Here is a 25,874-nt window from a genome sequence, read left to right as displayed (position 1 = left end):
TCTCTTTACAGTCTGAATATTCATGGTCTTTGTTAGTCCCAGGTGGCCATACTTTTGCTGACTCAATTCCTTTAAGAATTTGGGGGGCTTTTCTGTATATCAGACTAGAATTCACTCCATGCTCCAGAAGCCAAACCTACGATTAGTTTCAAGACAGGCTTTTCTTCTTTAGGTTTACTTACCGCCAGTTTGAGATTAGGCTTCCATGTGACTACATCTTTAAGCTTTCAGGAAGTCATTTGGTTCAGCAACGGAAGCACCAACTTTAAAGTTTCTCTAAAAACTTTAAAATGTGTCTTATAGCCATACTTTGATTTGATCTTTATCCTTAAGCAATTTTTTTTAAATTTTGAGTATCTTTTATTTGCTTGAGAAGTTGGAAATAAGAGAGAGTTTATTTTCCAGACGGACAAATTTTAAACCTTTATAATTCTCTAAATTCAGCTTGCAAATTGGCCAGGTGTTTAACGAGTCCATCTCTTTTTTAAAGTGCCTTACTATACACAGCCAGTATAAACCAGCTGACACTCTCAATCTTCTGCTTGGAAATACTCTTACTCAAATCCAAAAGTCTATCAAGTTATTGAGTGAACTATTTTTCCAGTTCCTGCAGGTGATTCTTATACCACTCCATGACATGGGGTTTTTCTGCTTCTATAGCAGTGTCTTCATGACTTTTTCCAGTCTCCTGCAATAGTTTTCTTGCTCTTTTTTCCAGCCTCCACTAACAGTTTCCTTTCCATCTGCCACATAATGTTGGAATCAATGTCACATATTTTAGAATGTTGTTATGGCGCCATCCCAGTTCTATACACTGTATAATGTTGTAGCTGCCTTTCACTTGTCTGTGTCTCTTACTGGACAAGCTCCATGAGAATGGCAAGGATGTTTCCAGTCCCTGGACCATAGCAGGTATTCAATAAATATTACTTAATAAGTAAATAAATACGATGATTCTTCATTCCTAGAGACCTTTTAAAGGTGTCATTGCTTAGTTTTATCTAATCTGTATTACCTTAGTAACGAGTACTCTAGTTCAGCTAGTCTCTTCTTAACTATTCTCTTTAGTATTGTACCTATTAGAGTACAACCTGTACACACATGAACAGTGGCTCTTATTTGAAGAAAATCTACCCATCTAAGAAATGTAATTCCTAAAAAAGAGTCTTAATGTCTGTATGACTCAGTCTTCTCATCTGTAAAATAAGGATAATAGTAGTACTTACACGATTGTTGTCAGGATGTTTGGTACAGGGTAAAAACTCAAATGGTGACTATTACTATTTTTTCATTTTTGCATCCATACAGAACAAACTTCTAACATAAACTGCTTCTAAAAAAAATGGGTAGCTGGGGAAAGAAGTGGAAAGGAGACTTACATTTTTTGCTATACATATTTTTTGTAACTTCTGAATAGTATACCATCTGCATATATTACCTATTGAAAACAATGACTGAGCTAGGTGTGGTGGCTCATGCCTGTAACCCCAGCACTTTGGGAGGCTGAAGTGGGTGGATCACTTGAGGTCAGGAGTTCCAGACCAGCCTGGCCAACATGGTGAAACCCCATCTCTACCAAAAGTACAAAAATTAGCTGGGTGTGGTGGTGGGCGCCCGTAATCCCAGCGACTCGGGAGGAGGCTAAGGCAGGAGAATCCTTTGAACCTGGGAGGCAGAGATTGCAATGAGCTGAGATAGGGCCACTGCGCTCCAGCCTGGGCAACAGAGGGAGACCCTGTCTCAGAAAAAAAAAAAGAAAGAAAGAAAAAGAAAACAATGCCTGATTCAAAAAGTACTACATCTATGCATGTTCATTTTAATTTCTATTATTAATAGCTTGAATGACATATTTTAAAAACAGCAATAACAACTTGGAATAATTCATCCATGACAAATTTAAGATAGATTTATTTTTATGTTTTTTTTTTGGAGCCCATTAGAAATAGCAATTAAACGAAGTATTCTTATGGGGAGGAAGATTTTACTGTGGCATTAATCCTGCTTTTAGTTATAAAGGTTTTTATTAGGTTAAGGAGAAAACAGTCAATAATATCAATATAAGTCCACATAATTCTGAACAGCATAAATGTGAGGTTTCACTCAACGGTAAAGTGTATAGTGAGGGAAATGTTTAGTCATTCCACATTAGTACCCTCATACAAATAAACAGTATTTCACAACTTGTGGTTTATCTCACATGCTTGGCTGGCGTGGAACTCTAGCCTGAAAGCATGCAATAAACAAATGTTTGTTTTAACTTTATGTTTCCCTTTACACCTCAAACAGGTTTTGTGACAATAGAGTTTTCAGATCGCTCAAGAACTTAAATGTCAACCACACAGACTTCTGAATTATGCAGTAAGATAAAAATGGGTATTGGTAAAATCACACTAGCCTATAATAGGAAAAAATAATCACTTCCTCTGTAGGAATGTTTAACTTCTGAAACTAACTGATTCTGTTATTTGACGTTCAAAAAAGCTCTAAATGAATTCATTGGCCAGGCACTTATTAATCACCCTCTCTGTGCCAAGCATTGTGTATTTGATTAGCGATCAGTCCTGTATTCCATTCATTCTCTGCAATGTTCCTTTTTTTTTTTTTTTTTTCTTTTGAGACGATCTGGCTCTGTCACCCAGTCTGGAGTGCAGTGGCATGATCTTGGCTCACTGCAACCTCCGCCTCCTGGGCTCAAGCCATCCTCCCACCTCAGTCTCCCAAGTAGCTGGGACTGCAGGCACAAGCCACCACGCCCAGCTAATTTGTGTATTTTTTAGTAGAGACAGGGTTTCGCCATGTTGCCCAGGCTGGTCTGTAACTCCTGAGCTCAAGCCATCTACCCATCTTGGCCTCCAAACGTGCTGGGAATACAGGCGTGAGCCCCCACCTCCGACCAATGTTACTCTCTTTATCCACTTATTTTGTACTTCAATTTCCTCATCTAAAAACAATGGCACTTTCAGATTTCTTGCCATTCATTTGCCTGTCAGGAACATTAGTAAGTAGTACTCGTTTGGGGGTGTAGGCTGAATTAAATGAATAATTACCTAATTTTTTTGTCAAGACATCTTTGTGTGTGTTTTTTTGTTGTTTGTTTGTTTTTTTTTGAGACAGAGTCTTGCCCTGTCGCCCAGGCTGGAGTGCAGTGGCGCAATCTTGGCTCACTGCAACCTCTGCCTCCCAGGTTCAAGCGATTCTCCTGCCTCAGCCTACCGAGTAGCTGGGACTACAGGTGCATGCCACCACGCCCAGCTAATTTTTTGTATGTTTTGTGTTTTGTTTTTTTTTCAGTAGAGATGGGGTTTCACCATGTTAGCTAGGATGGTCTCGATCTTCTGACCTTGTGATCCACCTGCCTCGGCCTCCCAAAGTGCTGGGATTACATGCGTGAGCCACCATGCCTGGCCTTAAGACATCTTAAACAATGTCAAAAGACAAGATGTGGTTAATTTTTCTGAATATTTCATGAGTGCTTGGAGAAAAAAAATCTGTATTCTTTCTTTTTTGTGTCCACAAAAAATAATGATAAACTCGGAAAAATATATGAAACATATGTTGGATAAAATGCTGCTATCCCTAATATAGGGAGATTCTATCATTTGGCCCCAGTTTTAAAAGCAGGCAAAAGATAGGAGCATCAAATCCTTCAAGAAGAAATCTAGATGATCAATAAACATGAAAAGATATTGATGATTTGCTGTTTTTTTCTACTGTTTTCCCAATTCTCTATTTTTCTGATTTTTGGAGTTCTCTTTATTATTTCCTTTCTTTTCTTCTTCTTTTACATAGTAAGCACAAGCAGTCTTTCTTCTTTTTTTAAAAAAATGACAGATAAAACTGTAATATATTTATCATGTTGAACATGGCGTTTTGAAATATATATACATTGTGGAATGGCTAAATTGAGCTAATTCATATACACATTACCTCATATAGTTACTATTTTGTGGTGAGAACACTTAAAATCTACTCTTAGCATTTTTCAAGAATACAATATATTGATTATAGTTATAACAATATATTGTACAATAGATTTCTTGAATTTATTTCTCCTATCTAACTAAAACTTTGTTACTTTTGACCAATATCACCCCCAATCCCCGCTTCTCCAGCCCCTGGTAATCACCTTTCTACTCTGTACATTTTTTTTTTGAGATGGAGTCTTGCTATGTTGCCCTGGCTGGAGTACAGTAGTGTGATCTCAGCTCACTGCAACCTCCACCTCCCAGGCTCAAGCAATTCTCCTGCTTCAGCCTCCTGAGTAGCAGGGATTACAGGTGCATGCCACCATGCCAGGCTAATTTTTGCATTTTTAGTAGAGACAGGGTTTTGCCACGTTGGCCAGGCTGGTCTCGAACTCCTGACCTCAAGTGATCTGCCCGCTTTGGCCTCCCAAAGTGCTAGGATAACAGGCGTGAGCCACCATGCCTGGCCTCTACTCTCTACTTCTACAGAATCAGCATGTTTTGCTCTACTGAATAATATAAAATGACATAAGGAATTTTCTTTTCATTGAACATAGTTAGAACTTACCCTGAAGCTATCTCCATAGGTGGCCATAAGACCCAGGCTTGGCCAACCAGAATACTGAATATTCTTGGTACCATGATTTCTCCAGGAAAGGACATTTAATTAAGCTGAGGCAACCAAACCCATTCAAAACTAAATTGAAACTTTTTCCCGGGCAACCAGGATGGAAGTGTTCACTTTTCTGCTGTGAGTGGAGCTGTAAGAACATTAATTTGGAGCTTGTATAAGCTTTTGCAACCTCAAGGAGAGAGGAAAGAGCCTGATTGTGGTAGGTTTATGGACAATCCTGATGGATACCTGTTAAGACACACATAAAAATTAGAATGTGCTAGTCTCTAATTGTGGAGCAGTAGGAATTTCTTCTAATGGTAATAGAGTGGTCCCTTAAGATTCCGAGAATCTCTGACCTGTCTGATTCCTCACTACAGACAGGCTACTAAGAACATCCAATTTGAGAGACGCTGATATGTTTAATACCGACCTTGCAGGGTTTCTTTGCTGGCTTAGTGGTCAAAGGGAAAACAATGTCAATAAATTCCCAGTTAACATCCTTGCCAATATTTGAAACAAGATCAACCTTTCTAGTCCAGCCTACTTTATTAACTAAAAATCGGGCCAACAGAGAGGAACACATAACTTAGATATGAAGAAGGACTGGGTCCTCTGGAGACTGGTTCGTGATCCCCAGGGAGATTTACCATTTTCACTAGTTCAAGGCTGTTTTTATTATTTTCTTAATTTCAGTTTCTCCCATGATGCACATAAAGTTAATTTGGGCTCTGCCAGACTCTTCACTGCTTTCCCATAATGGCTGATGCACGTTTTCCACTCTTTGTTTTATAGATGAGACAGCTTGCCAGTCAGCAGCTTTTGTCTCTAATCAGGGAGCTCAGTTCCAGGTCCTAACTTCTATTAGACTCATCTATAATCTTGTATGACTGTGAAAATATGGTCCCAGCTACCCACCCGTATTTCTAGATCTGATAGCCTCAGAAGCTGTTGGCTTCCGCTGCCACTGACCATTGTGGTTTTGGCCTAACTCTTCATTTCTGGCATCTAGAAATGTTTCCTTCTAGTTTTCATATTTGCTTAAGTTCTTTTAAAAAATGTATCTAGTATTTTCCTGTATTTAGTCTGTGGGTGGATGCAAAGCCCTTCTGAATCAAACCAATCATTCATAGTAGCTAGGAATTTAATTATACTCTGTATTCTATGCCATCTTTTGTCTCTGCCCAATACCACCTTTTTTTGGGCGGGGGGGCGGGTAGAATTTCCTTTTGGAGGTTTCTGTCTTCTAGCTTTAGGCTAGTAAGCTGGATGAGATGATTTCTAGACCTCCTGTAGGGCTATCAATCTGAGCCTTTGCTGTATGTCCTGGTAGGTGTAGCCAGTGCATCAGCGAACATACTCACTGCCTTGTCCTCCTTGTCCTGACTGCAAGGGCTTTTCAGTTCACTACTCTGGTTTGTCTCTGTGCTCTTCCTTGGCTGCATGAGGATACATCCAGTGCTCCCTTTGCCATGCAGGGCATTTCCAGAGGCTGTTTAAGGTCTGCTGCCTAGATGCCCCCTCCCCTTCTTCTGCTCCCTCTCCATGATGGGCATGGGAGAAACGCTGAGGTCTTGCAGGTTTCCTGGGCTACCCTTGGGAAAGGGCAGCACAGCTTCTGCTCTGGAGAACTATGCCCCCCTCCACTGACTTACCCAGAAGAGACAGAGCCTAGGTCCCCTCCCTGGAGATCCACAAGACCTAAACCCTCTTATTCTCATTCTTCTCCTCTATCTCCCAAGTTTGGGGAAATTTTCTTTGGTGTCTAGAGCAAGAGAAACCGACTCTCGGGGCATATAATATATTCTAAATCTTTTGCCTGCCTTGCCAGGTCCTTGGTTTTTTTTTGCCTGAAAGCTAAGAATGAACTCTTTTGTTCTCTGTGTTCTGCTGTGTCATCCTTTCCCTGAAGTGGGAAGATGGAATGCCCTGGCTGCCTGGGCTGAAGGAAGGTCACAGGGAACAATGAGGAAAAACCTTGTGAATATCTTGACACTCTGTTAATCACAAATGCTTGGGTTCTGTGTGTCATCCCCAGCTAGAACTCCACTACAATTTTTGGGAGGCGTTCTATTATTTTTTAGTACTTTATAATTAGTTGATGGATATATTTAGTAGGTTAACCTGAAATTAGCTAATTAAATCATTTGGCATATCTCCTCTATGATATCAAAACATCCCTCTTTAGTTTCTTAAATTCTAGTCTGCTATTTATTCAACTCCATTCATTCATTCAGTATTTATCACCTACCTAGCGTCAGCTACTGTGGTTTTTGCTGGAGGAAAGTATGAGACAAACAAATAATCCCTTCAGAGGAACCACTGACTCACATGTGGGGGAAAAATAATCCCTTCTCTCAAGATGCTCTTGTTGTGGTGGGAATGCAGACAAACCACCCCAAAATTATAAAGAATGATAAGAGTTATAATAGTGAAATGCACAGAAAAGGGGGCAAAGGAGAGAAGGCCATTAGCTCTGGCTGGCAAAGTAAGAAAAATCTTCACAGAAGAGATGACTCTTGAGTTGGGTCTTGAAGAATGGGTCTTGAAATAGTGAAGGACGAGGAAATGCAAGTTGTGGGGCAGTGGGAAGAAAAGGCAGTTGGGGAGAGGAAGAAGCTGGTGAAGCCCCATAAAGACATGAACATGTACTATGGGAACAGAGAGACTGTGTGGAAGTGAGAGTAGGGGAATGGGGAGCAAAAATAAAATAGGCAGAAAGAGTAGAGCTTTGCGCTTTAGGAAGTCTCTCTCTCTCTCTCTCTCTTTCTCTCTCTCTCTCTCCCCCCCCGCCCCCCCCCGGAATCTGGCTCTGTTTCCCAGGCTGGAGTACAATGGCACTATCTTCGCTCACTGCAACCTCTGCCTCCCGAGTTTAAGCGATTCTCCTGCCTGGACCTCCTGAGTAGCTGGAACTACAGGCACCCGCCACCACGCCTGGCTAATTTTTTTGTATTTTTAGTAGAGATGGGATTTCACCATGTTGGCCAGCCTGGTCTCTAACTACTGACTTCAAGTGATCTACCTGCCTTGGCCTCCCAAAGTGCTGTGATTACAGATGTGGAGCCACCAAGCCCGGCCCTCTTATTGTTTTCTAAATTTAAGTGATCAAATATACAATTGGGAACTTTTCATGCACATATAATTTTGTAAAGCTCTGTAACTGATACAATGGTGGTAAGAAACTAATAGCTTACCATCTAGTTCATGTGTGTACTAAATAAAATAAATGTACGAATGACTATAAAACAATTTGTATAAAACATATTAATGCTACAATATAACAATTTTATTTGCAGGATAAGAGAGATTAATAACACAGTAGAAAACAATCCATAATCTCAGTGGCTTAGTGGAACAAAAGTTTATTTCTTACTCCTGAGGAGTCTGCTGCAGGCCTGGGAGATTCTCCAGGACAGCTGTCTGACTTGTGTTGGCTCAGCCTTTGGGGCTGCTTTGGTTACAAGGCGCCTCTACCTGGACATGTCTCCATTGTGGCCACTGGAGAGAAGAATGGGCAGGAGCCTCAACTACTGGCAATTAAATGCTTCTACCCAAGTCACTTCTGTTCACATTTCACTGTCAAAACAAGTCATATGATTGTGGCTAACTTCAAGGAGGGCAGGAAAGGACTATCTGCCCATGTGTGAGGATGCAGAGAGGATCAGACAGTAAAAATGCTCAGTAGCATTCAGTAAGATAAACCTAACAGGGCCGGGTGCAGTGGCTCATGCTTGTAATCCCAGCATTTTGGGAGGCTGAGCTGGGCGGACTGCCTGAGGTCACCCCGTCTCTACTAAAAATACAAAAAAAAATTGCCAAGTGTGGTGGTGTGCGCCTGTAATCCCAGCTACTCAGGGAGCTGAGGCAGGGGAATTGCTTGAACCAGGGAGGTGGGGGTTTCAATGAACCGAGATCGCGCCACTGCACTTCAGCCTGGGCGACAGAATGAGACTCCGTCTCAGAAAACAAAAACAAAAACAAAAACAAAAACAAAAAACATAACAATAGAAAGAATGAGGGGCATTCCCAAGCAGAAAGCAATCATACTTAGCATGTCATGTAATAAAAGACAATTCTGCTTTTCTGTCAATCAGTGAAAGGGTGTTCTTTGTTACTTCACTTTATTATGCCAGTAGGAACTGGCCTGCTGGAGCTATTAATTCAATCCTAGCTCCCAAGCTGGTTGATTTCGTAGAGTCTATAAGACTTCCATGCTTTCTCCATATCTTTGTTCCTTTCTTTTATGTCTCAGATATGTAGCCTAAGGAAATGGGATCTGTGTAACAGAGTTTCTGGGAAGGTTCTAGAAGGTCTCAGTCTACCTTCCCAGAACTTTTCATTGCTTCTTTGAAGACATGGGTCTTTTTGAACAAAGGTTTTTTAAGTGGTTCAACCAAAATGACTTAACCTACTCAATTAGTAATGCCTCCATCTTGGAACTTAGATACCTATTAATAAGAGAGCCATCAGGGTGCAACCAGAAATTCAGCATAAGAACAATGGCAGTTGGTTATATTGATCTTAAATAAATAGAAGGGAAAAAGTGGTCCCAGGGCTTTATAAAAAGTGAGAACTCATTAAACTAAAAACCAAGAAACCCGAGTTTTCATTCTTCTTGTAAGCACTTGGGAGAAAGTCAGGAACTTCTGTGTCTTTCTTATTTATTTTGTCTTTCCTTCTTACCCAGTTCTTAATTATCATTCAGTATGAGTAAAAAGAGAGAATACTTGTCTACCTGTCTTAAAATTACAATTATCAAATTATTCCAAACTTTTTTTTAGTTCTTTGGAAATATGTATTACCACATATATATAAAAGAACAAGAAATCTCTACATTAGCTCTCAACAGGGGATATAAAATAAATGAAACATAACTTTCCTATATTTTAAGAAGTTGGCTGCTTTAATAACTACGAAGATTCAAGTTGTTGATATTATGTTTTAAAGTGAAATTTGGAACTGGAATTTATAATATTGTGATTGAAAACACGAGCGTTTTTTGAGACTATTAGGAAAGATAATTCAGAAATTAATGTGTAGGCTTTAGAAGGAACTGAAACCAAGCAAATACTGTTTAAAAAAAAAAATCCCAGTTCTCCACTGCGAGTGGCCCCCTCTCTAGGGGGCAGCAGAGACGCCCGGGAGGAGACGGAGATCGCGGCGACTCAAGAGAGGCCAAGTGGGTCCGGGCAGTGCCCGCGCCAGGCTCTAAGCTGCAGCCCCAAGGGCGGGGGTCGAAGGAAGAGGCGGAGAGGCGGCTTCACAGATAAGCTTTTGCAGGCGACGCTCTCCGCCCGCCGGACGGGAGGCGGGGTAGCAGCCCGATTAAAGAAGCAGCCTGGAAGGAAGGAAGGAAGGAGCGAGGGAGGGACGGGAACGGCAGGAGGAGGAGCAGCGAGCTGGGCTGCAGCTGCGGCGGGAGGAGGAGCGGCCCTCGCGAGGCCACGTTTTGTTTTTGTTATTTTCCATTGGAGTAGTTGTCGGAGGCCTTTTCCGAGGACTGACCGCGCCGCAGCCCGGCAGCCCCGACCTTCCAGGTGACAGCCGGTCACCCTGGTAGGAGTCAGCTCCGCCCCAAGTCACCCCCTCCCGCCCACAGCCCCATTCCCCGCCCAGCCACCCAGTGCCTGCCCGAGGCGAGCGCGGCGGCCGCAGCGGGGCTGCAGCGCTGGAGCCGGCGGCCGCGGGGACCCTCGGCGTGGTCCTCTGACCCTGCAAACCCGCGACGGAGGAAGGGGAGGTCCTGCCCGAGGCGCCAGCCCGAGGAGGAGGATGCCCATTTAACCCGCCCTCGCCTGCCGGGCGCTTGCCTCGGTGCCCGCCGCCGGAGCCTCCGAGCCGCGCCCGTGGAAGTGCTGCATGGGGCAGGGCTGCTGAAGCGCGGAGTTCGGGGTCGCGCCGCTCCCAGGCAGGCGCGGGAGCCCGGTGCGGCAGTTGGCACAGTTTCGGCGGCGCCTTCTGCGCGGGAGTGGGGGGCGCCGTGCGCCCGGCCGGCCTCCGCGGTGCCCTGGTGAGGCGAGAGTTATGGAGCCGCCCAGCTGCATTCAGGATGAGCCGTTCCCGCACCCCCTGGAGCCCGAGCCGGGCGTCTCAGCTCAGCCCGGCCCCGGGAAGCCAAGCGATAAGCGGTTCCGGCTGTGGTACGTTGGGGGGTCGTGCCTGGACCACAGGACCACGCTGCCTATGCTGCCCTGGCTCATGGCCGAGATCCGCAGGCGCAGCCAGAAGCCCGAGGCGGGCGGCTGCGGGGCGCCGGCGGCCCGCGAGGTGATCCTGGTGCTCAGCGCGCCCTTCCTGCGTTGCGTCCCCGCGCCGGGCGCTGGGGCCTCGGGGGGCACTAGTCCGTCGGCCACGCAGCCCAACCCGGCCGTGTTCATCTTCGAGCACAAGGCGCAGCACATCTCGCGCTTCATCCACAACAGCCACGACCTCACCTACTTTGCTTACCTGATCAAGGCGCAGCCCGACGACCCCGAGTCGCAGATGGCCTGCCACGTTTTCCGCGCCACAGACCCCAGCCAGGCAAGACCCGGGTTCGGAGGCGCGGGGGCGGGCTCGGCCCTGGGGGATCGGGGAGCAGGGCGGGAGGGGCGGGGACCCCACTTTAAGGACCGACTGTGGTTTGGCTGCAGGCGCGCGCGCTCCACGTGGCGCGCTCAAGCGCCGGCTCGTCCCTTTCCCTGGACCTTGGGAGTGGGAGAGAAGGCGTTCGGGGGCTGGGCGAGCGGCGGGAGCGGCCGGCCGGCTACAGCAGGGACCCGGAGGGAAAAGGACAGCGGTCCCGGGATGGAGGGGGAGCTGGCGCGTCCAAGGAGCACGCGTGGAGGAGCGCGCGTCCCGGGAGGACGGCGGTGTCTGGAGTGTGACCGGAGATGGCTTGCTTGCCGTGTGTGTGTGTCTTGTGTGTGTGTGTGTGTGCGTGTGCGCGCGAGCGCGTGTATGAACTCAGAAGGTTGGGTTCCTAGAGGTCCTCACTAGTTCTCAATCGCGGTCAAATCCTTGACCGGTTTGGCTGGTCGCGTCATCTTCGCAGCAGCACCTGCAGGTCTCCGGTCTGGGAGGCAATTTCCGAGCGGGGCTTAGAGAAAAGTTACTAGACATCGTCAGATTGTCTGCAAAGAAGGATTCTACATTTGGATATTGAATGGAAAGAAGCCCTTTTTTTTGCGGTTTTTAAACACACTTATTGGAGGCAGTGTAGTAGAACAGGTTTCTAATATCATTTTTTAAATTTTTTTCACTTTTGTTTTTAATATTTTTTTTTTTTCCAGAGTCTTCTATATCGAATTACCAAACAGTAAACTTTTACTTCCTTAAAAACAGATATGGTCCTTATGGAACAGGGAGAGGAGAACTTGACTATGCAGTGATTGTGACTTTGAAAACGGGGTTTTTCCCCTTTAATTTGTAATGAGTTTTTCCCCCCATATCAAAAGCTTCCAAAATGCTGTTTTAAAAATGGTTATTTACTGTTTGCACAGTACTTTAGGTTCTTTGGAAAAATAGTGTTGTCTAAATATAAATAAAGTCTCAGGTTGCACCATGTGGCTTTCTTTTGGTAACTGGGAAATTAATCATAGTCAGATGAGAAAAACATCCTGTAAATATGGCTTTTTATTTCACAATTCTTCTGTCTGTAATTGAAAGACTTAGTTCAGCAGTTTTCACAAAAGGCTTGTAGTTGAATTGAAGAAAATAATAGTTCACTGTCTTAGATTTCATCAGTTACTTTGAAAAATAGTTAATTTGTTTTTTTTGTTTTTTGTTTTTTTTTTTTGAGACGGAGTCTCGCCCAGACTGGAGCGCAGTGGTGTGATCTCGGCTCACTGCAGCCTCCACCTCCCGGGTTCAAGTGATTCTCGTGCCTCAGCCTCCCGAGTAGCTGGCATTACAGGCGCCCAACGATCAGAACTCCTAATGTGAAGTTATGTTTATGGCATAACTGTTATGTTTATGGCAAAATATCGTACTAAAATTATTTCAAGATCGTAACCACGATTTAATGAATTTAATTTTGTGAACATTTGTTCAAAACTTATTTTTAGCTTTCACATATGTTAAAATTGGAAAGTTTCTGAAAGCTATTACATTTTAGTGTATTACATTTTTCTGGTTCTGGTGGTAAAGAGGAGCCAGTTGCATTTTTCCAGGACTTTAAGGAACTTTTCATGACTCTTGGGGGTTTATGTTAAAGTTATTTCCCCCCAGCAACATCTGATGCATGACACATTGTTGCTAATCTCATTGATGGTCCTGGCACCTTTAATTCTCAACAGCTGCTGTTGAGTTCTTCTTGGTCTCATTGGTAGGAAGTTAATTATAAACATTCCTTTATTTTCCTCCATTATATATTTAAGCATTAGAGGCTGAACTATATAAATATTAATATGTTTAGGCTCACTTCCCCCTTTTAGTCCAGTGGGGGCAGTGGTAGTCATATGACTTCCTCATAAAAGTTCAAGAAAACCTCTAACTTTCCTGTTTATTGCCTTTTCCCAGATGAGTGTTTGATCTAAAGATATGAATTACTATTTGCTCTTAACCAAGAGATTCCCTGGCAGAGGATTATTCATTTGAAGGGCCAGATGTAGTGTCTCTAGAGAGCATCTCCAGCCATTAATCGGTGGTTACAAACTCAAATAACGAAGAAGAGGGTTGAGTGAGGACCATGGAGGACTGGATAGTGGGTGGCCTTTCTCAAGGTGCTACTTAGCTCCACTTGGAAATTGCATGAATAGGATGCAAGTCTAGCGTTGCTAGAGCTGCTGATTTCCCAAGAGAGAGTGGAAATCTGAATTTTTATATATGACCCCGCATTTTAAAGTATTGGCAAATATTGTAAACATTTAAGAATCCTATCTGGGCCAAACAATACACATCTGAGAGATGGCTTTAGAGATCCATAAGCGGCCACTTTTGATCTTTGGCATAAATATTTGTTGAGTGGACAAGCGCAGTCATTGACACTATGTACTGTTTGCTGTATTTCCTTTAGAGCATCCAGGTTCATTTGATATGGCTGTCATAGTAGGGGAAGTTGGGACCGTCCTTTTTGAAGAATTTACCAGAAAAATTCCCAGAAGTGTTGATTCTGCAGCTGGACATGTTAAAGGGGTCAGTTCAACATATTATCATCCAGCAGTATGCTTCATGCAGAGTTGGCTGTGGATAGTTCTAGGGACCCTTGAAATCAGAAGGAAGACCTGCTGTTTGCTTTGTTCTGAGTTCTACATTTGAAGTGGAGAATTATTTATTTGGACTTAAGATCATTGTTAAGAGAGACTCCTAAGTGTTTCCCTCAGTCTTTGACAAAGTCTACAAAGTCTACAAACGTAGCCTAGAGCAGTAGACCTGCAAACATCCCGTAACATACTTGCCTGTGGTTTGTCTGTCATGCCTATTCCTTTAATGCAATGGCCCTATCTGTTGGATGACCGTATACTTTATGGTTTGATACGGGACAATTTTATTGTTAAAAGGGGCACCACTAATAATTATACAAGCACTGTGAGTAATAAACCTGGACTGTTCAGGACAAACCGGGATATACGGTCACCATGGCAAAGTTTGTGTTCATGCAGAGCCACTGAGTTGGAGGATTGTGGTTACTAACATAAAATGATAATGTCTTCAAGAGTATCTACTCACATATTGGAGTTGGATCTACATTTGACCTTAGAGCTGGGAGTGCTGTACTAATCGCTTGGGGGTCTATTGTGGGGAGTTGCCACAGTGATGTGTTCTCTCTTGGCTCCATACCTCCCTTTGGGTCAGAGTCAATTTAAGGATGTGTGTCAGGAGAAGCATTCAACCAGAATGGCTTGATGCACCACTGTTTCTCCAAGTGCAAAGAGAAATGGAGATGGGGGTGAAATGTTTGCCAATGCAGATCTGTCTCTAGTCAAGCCTATGTAGTCTTATACAGGAGGAATGTCAGGCTTAGCACATTTCAGCTAAACTTGAATATTTGAACCGGGAAAAGGGCTTAATCCCTTTGGCATGAAGTGAATTATAGACTTAAACTGATTGGGGAAACAAGAATATCTGATTCTCTCCCAAAGGTCTAGGATAGGTCACTAATACTCTGTAAATATTTATCCACTTGCAAAAAGAGTCTGTATGGCATTACCCAAATTTTTCTGTTAAAAAGTTATTTTATGTTATACATATATTACCACAATAAAAAATAAAGCAGTTGTTATTGAAAATATGAGACTTTGTTATGTTAATTTTCAATTAACATTTGCCTGTGAGTTTTGAAGCATCATTATATTTTATAATTATAAGATGAACAATCATTTAAAAGGTAAAAACATGATTGTTATAATGTTTATTGGTTGTTTTTGTGTATTATTTACTGAAGGTTGCAAGAATGATTTTAAAGAGACTTTACAAATTGTGTTCTTAAGATTAAAAAAAGGAATTTAATGCCAGTTTTTTCCCAACTCTCAGTTCTCTTAAAAATGTTTATTACTATCTGAGCTTTATTCACGTAACCAGTTTTTTTGTCAATATATTTTTAGAAGGTCATTTTTCAGTTCTTTTTCAAAGTTGATGGTTAGTAACTTTGAGAATATGCTAGTAAGAATACCGGAGAAATTGAAACCTGGAAGACTTCACCTCTCTGTGCTTTCTAAGAAGTTTGTTCTGTGGACAGATAGATCTATCTCTTTTTTTGTAATCATTTTTTATTCTCTCTCCTCCCTGCAGTCTGAAGTGGAGGTTAATTTGCCTTGGCTCTGTGGTAGAATCTTGACTGCAATATCTGGGGGAAAGGTACAAACATAGCCCTGAGACTCCCAGCCACAAGGGAGCACATTATGATAGGAGCCCTAAGCTGAAAATTGAAGGTGTTCAGTGTCAGAGCTTGATTATTAGAAACCAGAGATTCTCGAACTTCAGTGTGTGTGTCAGAATTACCTAGAGGGCTTCTTAAAAGAGACCACTGGACCCTACCCTCAATTTCTGATTTAACAAGTTCTCTGGTGATGCTCAAACTACTGGCTGGGTGACCACAGTTTTAGGAACCCTGTGCTAAGTTATTTGGTTCATTTGGTTGGCTGTATGACCGTTTCTGTTCCCCTAGATATTTTTGTAGTCTTTCTCAGACTTGAAAGTTCAAGTTGAATGTGAGGAGAAATAATATTTGACTCTGGAATATTTTTAAGAAGCTCTTCATCTTCTAGCTTAATGATTTGCCTATCCTTTTCCTGATATAGACATTATTCTGCCAGACATCATAAGACCATGCAAATGTCGAATGAAAACTTTGCCTTTCAGCCAAAAGTTTTAAGTTCTGCAGGTGGAATAAACAGTTCGTTTTGAGGGGAATACAGATAACCTAAAAATCTGAAGTTCAAAGTGTTTTAACGTCAGAAACGTTTTGAGCATCAACATGACACTACAGGTAGAAAATTGTTCACCTGATTTCATGTGATCACAGTCAAAACACACAAAATTATTAAACATATTGTATAAAATTACCTTGAGGCTATGTGTATAAGGTGTATAGAAACACAAATGAAGTTTTTTTGTTGTTGTTTATTTTTTTGAGGTGAAGTCTCGCATTGTCGCCCAGGCTGGAGTGCAGTGGTGCGATCTCGGCTCACTGCAACCTCCGCCTCTCAGGTTCAAGTGATTCTCCTGCCTCAGCCGCCCAGGTAGCTGGGATTACAGGAGTGTACCACCACGCCCAGCTAATTTTTGTATTTTTAGTAGAGATGGGGTTTCACCATGTTGGCCAGGCTGGTCTCAAACTCCTGACCTCAAGTGATCTGCCCGCCTGGGCATCCCAAAGTGCTGGGATTGCAGGTATTAGCCACTGCACCCGGCCAGAAACATAAATGAATTTTATACTTAGACTTGGGTCTCATCCTTAAGATATCTCATTATGTATATGCAAATATTCCAAAATCTGAAAAAAAAATTCAAAATCTGAAACACTTCTGTTCCCAAGTATTTTGGATAAGGCATACTCAACCCGTATATCCTAATTTCAGATTACGATAGTTTTTGAAAAAATTAAAGCTTGATTTACAGCCTGAGTAATAACACCATTCAGTAAGGCAGAGTCTGTTCACATGCCCTTTTCTCATTTTGGAATGAGTAATTGCTTGGTGAGGAAACTGATGATTTCCATGAATTTTCTAGTGTATTATTCTGGTGTATTATTCTAGTGAATAATCTGGTGTATTATTTACCTCATAAGTAAAAGAATCAAGTCAGAAAAATAGCAGCATGCTTAGTATACTGGCTATTAAGAAAATCATGCAAAAACAAGTAGAGTTGGGCAATTTAGTGAATAAGATAATGGCCAGCCTAAATAATTACTGCAAACAATTTTATTTACTTAAAAAAACCTCAAGTCTTCTGTTTGTTTAAAAATATCTGGCTGGTAGTTTCAGAGTCCCCTTTCCTTTAGACTATGTTGGCATGTCTGAACCAAGCCAACATGCAGTTACTTGGATGTAGCCCCTTGGAAAAGTGAAGAACAGATCAATTATGATTTAATGTAATAGTATATTCAGACTTATTTGACCAAGTAAAGGATTTTGCTTGACATATGGTCTGCATAAAATATGTATACAAATTGAATACCTCACTGGGATATGCCAACTCTAAGGATGTCATTGGCTTGTTACTTTAAGGTTGGAATATGGCATGTAATATGGTATGTTGACCTTGCACTGTCAAGTTTGTCTGAGTAGCTCCTTAATGCATTTCCTTAAAAGTAAACGTTTATTGAGCTCTTCCTGGGTGATAGCACTACTCCCACTGCTTCTCTTAGGTGATCACCCTTTAGCTTCACAGTAACTGGGTGAAGTATGTACCAGTATTTCCTTCATTTTATAGATGAGAAAACTGAGATATAGAAAGGTTAAATTATGGGCTGGGCGTGGAGGCTCATGCCTGTAATCCCAGCACTTTGGGAGGCTGAGGCAGGCATATCACCTGAGGTCAGGAGTTCGAGACCAGCCTGGCCAACATGGTGAAACCCCATCTCTACTAAAAATACAAAAATTAGCCAGGTATAGTTGCATATGCCTGTAATCCCAGCTACTTGGGAGGCTGAGGCAGGAGAATCTCTTGAACCCGGGAGATGGAGGTTGCGGTGAGCCTAGATTGTACCACTGCACTTTAGCTTGGGCGACAAAGTGAGATTCAAAAAAAAAAAAAAGTTAAATTATTTCTCCAAGGTCACAAGACGTGTACTGGTAGAAGCCGATTTCTATCCAGGCAGATTCTAAAGCTTGTTTTCTTTTTCTTTCTTTTTTTTTTTTTTTTTTTGAGACTGAGTCTGGCTCTGTCGCCCAGGCTGGAGTGCAGTGGCGCAATCTCGGCTCACTGCAAGCTCCGCCTCCCGGGTTCACGCCATTCTCCTGCCTCAGCCTCCCGAGTAGCTGGGGCTACAGGCGCACGCCACTAGCCCGGCTAATTTTTTGTATTTTTAGTAGATACGGGGTTTCACCGTGTCAGCCAAGATGGTCTCAATCTCCTGACCTCGTGATCCGCCCGCCTCGGCCTCCCAAAGTGCTGGGATTACAGGCGTGAGCCACCGCGCCCGGCCATTTTTCTTACCTGCTACACTAGGATGCAGTTATTGAAAGTTAGTTTTTAGTTGTCGGTCTTATCAACTTTTATACTATCACTTTTTCCTACTCATATTAAAAATCTCCACAGGTAAATATGCTTATTAAGTTTGTAAAATAATAATTAGTGCTGAATGCACACTTGGGTATAGTTATGCCAGTATGTACTTTCCGTTTTAAGGGGAAATAAAAAAAGTTTGTGTGATTTGTTGGGCTGGTAAAGCTGAACTCTGGTGTATCTTTGATTTAGTGTCTTTAAGTATGGCAGGGGAATAAACTATGAGTCTATAGTATTAATAACAATTATAATTTTAGGTTAGAATAAAAGGTCATTAGGATCTATATTTAAAAACAAATAAACCATGAATTTGAATATATTTTATTGAATTATGAAGTATATGAATATCATTTAATATGTCTTTGATATCTATGATTATATGACAGAAAGGGACAAAATATAGGATTAAAACTTTGGTTGGTTTCATTTCAGATAATCTTGCCATAGGTTTGTGCAGTCTCACCAGAAGGAAATCAGGGTTGTTATTACTGTTTTAGTGATCTCTTCCAAGTTTCACTTCTTGCAAGATGTTGGGGTTGGAAAGAGGATCTCTAAGTAATGGAATCTTTCTGGCTAAAAATAGGAGCCTACATTCGCTGCTGCTTTAGCGTTTTTATTTTGTGGATACCCTTAACCAGTTGAATAGTCTTCACTTTTAACTTTGGTGAATTTTCACACAAATTCTTAAAATTCTCTAAGTTAGGACCATGGAAACTTTGTGCTATCAATATTATATAATTTGTGGATAGTTTATTATCAGTCTCAGATTCTAAGTGAAACACAGTGCTTCTGGTCAAACAAATCTAGAAATCTTTTATATCTCACAATTGTATCTTCTTTTGTATCTTACAATTGTATCTTCATATATATTTTTAATAATGGATTATGTAACTTGGACAAATACGTTTATGGCTGGGACCTTTTAAAAATCAGTAAAAATTGGGAGGCCGAAGCAGGCGAATCATTTGAGACCAGGAGTTTGAGACCAGCCTGGCCAACACAGTGAAACCCCATCTCTTCTAAAAATAGCAAAAATTAGCCAGGTGTGGTGGTGCATGCCTGTAATCCCAGCTACTCAGGAGGAGGCTGAGGCATGAGAATTGCTTGAACCTGGGAAGTGGAGGTTGCAGTGAGCCGTGATTGTGCCACTGTGCTCCAGCCTGGGTGACAGCTCACTCTGTCTCTAAATAAATATCAATGAGTAAATTGTTTTTGGTCCTTACATGGCTCCCAGCTTTTTCAACTCATCTCTTACCTTGGTTTCAGCCATTTAATTCCCATTGGCTGGGCAGTCTGAGAGCTTTTCCTGAGTTTACCTGAATTAAACTGATGGCCTTTCTTCTTGGTTTTCCAGGTAATTTATTGCTCCCAGATTTCCAGTAGCAAGTTCTTTAGACCAGTTTGGATCCCTCATTATTCTGTGTTGGAACTCCCTGATTCTGCCACTTCCTTTGAAGACCACCCAATGCTTGTTGCCTAACTCTTTACAGATTGTGCACTACTTGCCTGATTGGATTTCTTTCTAGTCATGGAAGCTGGCCTTCTTTTTCCTGAGAGAGTACCTAGTTATGGTCCTCGCACCTTCCTGTTAGCTCCTTCTAAGGCTGTTAACAGATTTTATTTGCAGACAGATTTTATTTTGTACAGATTTTATGTTGGCTGTCGTATGGAATTTTGTAAAAGCCTGTTGGCATGAACATAGTGGTGGTGGTGGGCATGACCCTTTTAAATCCATCCACAATTCTTTTTTTTATTTTTATTTTTTTTCTCTGAGACGGAGTCTTGCTTTGTCACCCAGGCTGGAATGCAGTGGCGCGATCTCGGCTCACTGCAACTTCCGCCTCCCGGGTTTAAGCAGTTCTGCCTCTGCCTCCTGAGTAGCTGGGACTACAGGCGCCTGCCACCACACCCAGCTAATTTTTGTATTTTTAGTAGATACGGAGTTTCACCATGTTGGCCAGGCTGTTCTCTCTTGACCTCATGATCCTACCACCTCAGCCTCCCGAAGTGCTGGGATTACAGGCATGAGCCACCGCGCATGGTCCATCCATATATTTTTTTTTTTTTTTTTTGAGATGGAGTCTGGCTCTGTTGCCCAGGCTGGAGTACAGTGGCACAATCTTGGCTAACTGCAACCTCCACCTACTGGGTTCAAGTGATTCTCCTGCCTCAGCCTCCTGAGTAGCTGGGACTACAGGCGCCCGCCACCATGCCCGGCAAATTTTTGTATTTTTAGTAGAGATGAGATTTCACCACGTTGACCAGGCTGGTCTCGAACTCCCGACCTCAGGTGATCCGCCCGCCTCAGCCTCCCAAAGTGCTGGGATTACAGGCGTGAGCCACAGTGCCTGGCCATCCACAATTCTTTTTATCTAATTTGAGGCAGGTAGGCAGGTTCAATAGGCAGATCTTTGTCTAGTTTCTTTCTTTCTTTTTTTTTTTGAGACAGAGTCTCACTGTCACCTAGGCTGGAGTGGTGTAGTGGCCCAATCTCGGCTCACTGCAACCTCCGCCTCCCAGGTTCAAGCAAGTCTCCTGTCTCAGCATCCCGAGTAGCTGGGATTACAGTTGTGTGCCACCACACCTGGCTAATTTTTGTATTTATAGTAAACACTGGCTTTCACCATGTTGGCCAGGCTGGCCTGGAACTCCTGGCCTCAAGTGATTCTCCTGCCTTGGCCTTCCAAAGTGCTGGGATTATAGGCTTGAGCCACCTGGCCTGGCTTTGTCTAGTTTCTTAATAGCAGTATTAAACAATATGAAAATAGGTGGTGGTGTATTCTATTTATAGATACCCCTTTATATTTTACCTTGCTCCATTAATTTTAAACCTTTCCATTGGTCACATTATTCTGTTAATAACATTTGATAAATTTGTTTATTCTCTGTTCATGTAAATAAAGTACATTAGTTATAACATAGAGACTGTCACCTAATAGCTAATCCTCCACCAGGGATCTGGAAGTTCATTGGCATATCACCTTTCTTCTACTGGAAGTTAGGTTGGAGATATATATATATATTTAAAAATTAAATTGTTCATTTTAATAAGTGGAGTGTGAACATGACATAATTAAATCTGTCTTAATATGAGAAAGTAGAGGACTTCTTTGGAATAAAGAATATGTAAACATCAACCTTTAATTTCTCCAGTATTTTCACCTAAGCCCACCACATAGTTTTTTTTTGTTTGTTTCTTTTTTTGATGCAGGGTGTCACTCTGTCGCCTGGGCTGGAGTGCAGTGGCGGATCTTGGCTTACTTCAACCTCCACCTCTTAGGTTGAAGTGATTCTTGTGCCCCAGCCTCCCGAGTAGCTGGGACTACAGGCACGCACCACCGCACCTGGCTAGTTTATGTATTTTTTGGTAGAAACGAGGTTTCACGATGTTGGCCAGGCTGGTCTTAAACTCCTGACCTTAGGTGATCTGCCTGCCTTGGCCTCCCAAAGTGCTGGGATTACAGGCCACTGTGCCTGGCCAACCCATCATATAGTTTAACAGAGATTTTTATCTGTCTTTTGCTTGATCTACCAAAATTACCCAGCATTTGACTTGATGTTTAGGAGCTATACCCTAAACTTCTAGGAGCCAGATTAATGATGATAAAAATAGCACCTAATCACTTTATATTTATTTACTTTCTAGACCAGAGATTCTCAAATTTAGGACTCCTCCCTTGGAGGTTTTGTTACAATATGATTGCTGGACCCCAACCCTGACCCCCAGAGTTTTTGATTCAGTAAGTCTAGGGTGGTGTCTTAAATTTGCATCTCTATCAGTTCCCAGGTGATGTTGATGCTGCCAGTCTGGTGCCCACACTTTGACAAATATGGCAGTAGACAGTGGGTTGACAAAACTATAGCCTTTATTTTTGTAAATACAGTTTATTTGAACACAGCCCAACTCATTTGTTCACATATTGTTTATGTTTTTATGCTACAGTGGCAGTGCTGAGCATTTGTGACAGAGACTCTATGGTCCCCAGGCCTAAAATCTTTATTATCTGGTCCTTTATGGAAAAAAAAAATTGATAACCTCTGCTCTAGACAATCTTGTAAAAAATAATAGGTATTTTAACTCTCATTTTATAGATGAGAAAACTAAAGCTCAAATACTTCTTTTAAGGACTGGAGCTAGTAAGTGGCAGATCTGGGATTCCAAACCCCATGTCCTTTCTGAAACCTACTTAAAAATTTTTTATTGATGGCTTCCAGATTTATTACCGTAGCCCAGCCCTCTCCTCTGAGCCCAAACTTTCTTCAGTATTTAAATGCTTACTTGAAAACTGCACTTGAATATGTACTTGCTGTCATAACTGGGAATTATATTTGAATCCTACTTTTTCACTCACCAATTTCAATCATTGAGGCGAGTCACATTGATTCTGCCTCCGAAACTCTTTTTGGAGGGGTAGGAGACAGATTCTTGCTCTGTGGCCCAGGCTGGAGTACCGTGGTACAGTCGTAGCTCACTGCAGCCTTGACTTTCTGGGCTCAAGTGATCCTCCCGCCTCAACCTCCCAAGTAGCTGAGACTACAGATTCCAGCCACCATGCCTGGCTAATGTTTTAAAAAATTTTTTGTAGAGATAGAGTCTGGCTATGTTTCCCAGGCTGGTCTCAAACTCCTGGGCTCAAGCAGTCCTCTTGCTTCAGCCCCCTAAAGTGCTGGGATTACAGGTATGAGCCACAGCACCTGGCCAAAATTCATTTTTCATATGTCCACAGCTCTCCATTACCACTGACACCACCCAGATCTCACTACCTTATCTTTTGCTGGGACTATCATACTGCCTCTCACCTCTTCTCCTTGTTCTCAGATTCTCTCCCATCAATCCCTTCTTTTATGGAGCAGTAGGAGAGGTAAAATACAAACCAGATCAGGTTTCCCTTGCATTCAGAATAATATGCAAATTCCTTATCATGTGATCATGTGTGACTCCACCCCGTTCGTCGCCGGGTGTCTTCTTGAAGACTGCTCTCCTGCATGCATTACATTCAGACACATAAGTCATCTCCCCCATCCTTAAACAAGCTCAACTCTTAAATCACTCCAGAGCCTTTGTATGTGTGACTGCCATTCTTTGCGAGCTTAGTTTTTTATCCTGGGCTTCAGTTCTCTGTGAAATTGCAAATGTCACTTCCTCAGATTGGCCTCCATTAGGTGGGTATCCCACTTTTTCACTTCTGTCTCAGCCATTTGTTTTTCTTTTGACACTTACTCGTTTAAAATTAATTTTCTTTTTTACACTTCTGGGGAGCACTGTCACCACCTCTGGAATGTAAGCTTCACACTGAGTGAGATCTTACCTGCACATGGTTGTGTGCCCAGAACCTAGTTCTGTAGTATGGGTTCATTTCAACGAATTGAAATTAGGTTGAGTAAGAATTGATCCCTGCCCTCAAGGAATTTAAGTCCACAGGAGCAGATTAATGTCTACTGGCAAAGATATATGTTTGTTTTCATATGGTTGCCTTTCGTTTTCGTCATGTTTAACAAGTGGTGATTGTATTCTGTTTGTACGATATTTTTTGTTATGGCTACTTACAAATTTAGAGCCATCATACTGCTTATAATATTAAAAAGGATTACAAAGTAACTTACGTAATTTCTGAAAATATTTTGTTGTCTAATTTGAGAAGGGCTTTTTTTTCCCCTCCTGATCAAAACATAGGAAGTTTGCTAAAGCTACTAACAGGAGAATGTGCGTCTCGTTGTCCTATGTGAGTTGAGGATTTGGGGATGGGAAGATGATCAGCCTTAATGATTTTGCGAATACATCCATGCAATAATTGGATTTATTTTTAGTTTCAGTTCAGTTCAGTTATTTAGGCTTCCCAGTGGTAACATGATCTCATTTGGAAGCCTGTTTAGTAACACAGTGCTTGAGAATGGCTTAGGTAAGTTTTTACTCCCAAATCTGAAACTGACCATTTTCTTAGGCCTAAGAAGCTGGGCTAGACCCAAGAAATTGAAGCTCTGGACCCCACTCTTCCATAATGAGTCATGTAACATGAAAAATCCAGATCATGATTTCTTAGTTGTTCCTTTGTTCATTACCCTGTTTATTTAAAAACCAACCAGGTTAATAGCTTTTTAAGGCCTTTCTTAACAAATCGGCAGGGCAGGGCTAAGAGTTGTTTCAAATGCTTTTTGAAATGAAAAAGGGAAATGAATGAATGGAGAGGAGATCCATCTGGGTGAGGTCAGAGAAGAGTAAGAAAAAAAACTGTGGCCAGTGTCCACAGTGAACTCTTGACCAATTATAAGATACAGGGTTTGTATTCTGGATTTCTTTATTTGCGAAAACAGCATGCTCTTGTGACAGAATAATAATCACTGCTCTTGTATGTATTTTATTTAATACTTGGAATAAGAGGTTTTGGCAGGTCGATTATAGTTTTCATGGCCACTGAGGGATGCATCAAGCTGTAGGTAAGATGGCAAGTAAGACTGCAGTATTCTTGTGGATTGGGGTTCTACTTTAAAGAAAAAAACTACACAAGGAAAGATAACTTTGTTTTTCTAGAAAGACCTAACAGGGGCCATAGTTGTATGCCTTTGTAAAGCATAGTTGTATGCTTCCACCTCCTTCCTCAAAAGGGCCTTTTCTCCTCCTTCATAGTCTGTTAGTATGAGCAATACTCATTTCTACATTTCTTCAATGTTTGGTCCCTTACATGGTGTAGGAGAGTCTCATACAGTAATAAGTTCTAAACAGCTTTTCTTTTTACACCATTGATGAAGCAGTATGTGGTTTATGTATGCGTTTCTCTGTTTTGTCATTAGTTTTTATAATAATTGAAATGATTTTTGGAAACCCGCTTTCCATTATAATCTTGACCCAAAAACATAGATACTGCTGATGATGCGTTGTTCAAAACAGCAAACACAGCTGCTTGTTAAGGCAAAAGGCAAATATGAAAATAGACAGTTTCACAACATGTTTGCCTATTTACAAAGGCTGTTTTCTTTTGCTCTTGGAATAGAGGACAAACACATCATTTCTGTAAAGGGACAAGCTTTAATGTACATATTGAGTATGAGAGTTACTTGTTAGCATTGATTTGAGTCATAATATATTACCCCGTTTACTTAGGAACCAGTCAGGTTAATAGATTTTTTTTGTGCCTGTGATTGTACCAATTAGTAGTTTCTCTGGAAATCTTGTTCGCTATGATTTTTCTTCTGAAAGCAGAATAGATTCTAGATATTGGCAGTGGAAACTGACATGTATATGTCCTGTAATTGTTTTTTAGCTGCTTACATTTTTCAGATTTTTTTAAAATTTTTTAATTATTATTATTTTTTTTTGAGACAGAGTCTCACTGTGTCACCAGGCTGGAGTGCAGTGGCGTGATTTCGACTCACTGCAACCTCTGACTCCCTGGTTTAAGCGATTCTCCTGCCTCAGCCTCCCGAGTTGCTTGGGTTACAGGCATGCACCACCACGCCCAGCTAATTTTTGTATTTTTAGTAGAGATGAGGTTTCATCATGTTGGCCAGGCTGGTCTCGAACTGCTGACCTCGTGATCTGCCCGCCTCGGCCACCCAAAGTGCTGGGATTACAGGTGTGAGCCACCGTGCCTGGCCATCAGATGATTTATTTTTAAAAGCCATGCTACTACCGTGAGAGAGAATTACAA

General features: G+C 42.0%; 1 protein-coding gene across 2 annotated transcripts in view; it reads left to right on the top strand.

The window, feature by feature from the left end:
- The first annotated feature begins 9,713 nt into the window (after positions 1-9,713).
- The window catches only part of TBC1D4 (TBC1 domain family member 4), a 197,227-nt gene continuing 181,066 nt past the window's right edge, over positions 9,714-25,874 (top strand). Inside the window, exon 1 of one of the 2 annotated variants that reach the window (XM_024230995.3) lies at positions 9,714-11,103. In XM_024230995.3, the coding sequence (XP_024086763.1) occupies positions 10,606-11,103 (498 nt within the window). In that variant the 5' untranslated portion in view covers positions 9,714-10,605. The remainder of the gene's footprint in view (positions 11,104-25,874) is intronic. The other variant, XM_054529113.2, reaches the window with a different exon arrangement.

The sequence above is a fragment of the Pongo abelii genome, chromosome 14, assembly GCF_028885655.2.
Source record: "Pongo abelii isolate AG06213 chromosome 14, NHGRI_mPonAbe1-v2.0_pri, whole genome shotgun sequence".
In the NCBI taxonomy this organism is placed as follows: Eukaryota; Metazoa; Chordata; class Mammalia; order Primates; family Hominidae; genus Pongo; species Pongo abelii.
Note: the sequence above shows the minus strand (reverse complement) of the source record. Positions and strands in the feature narration are given on the sequence as shown.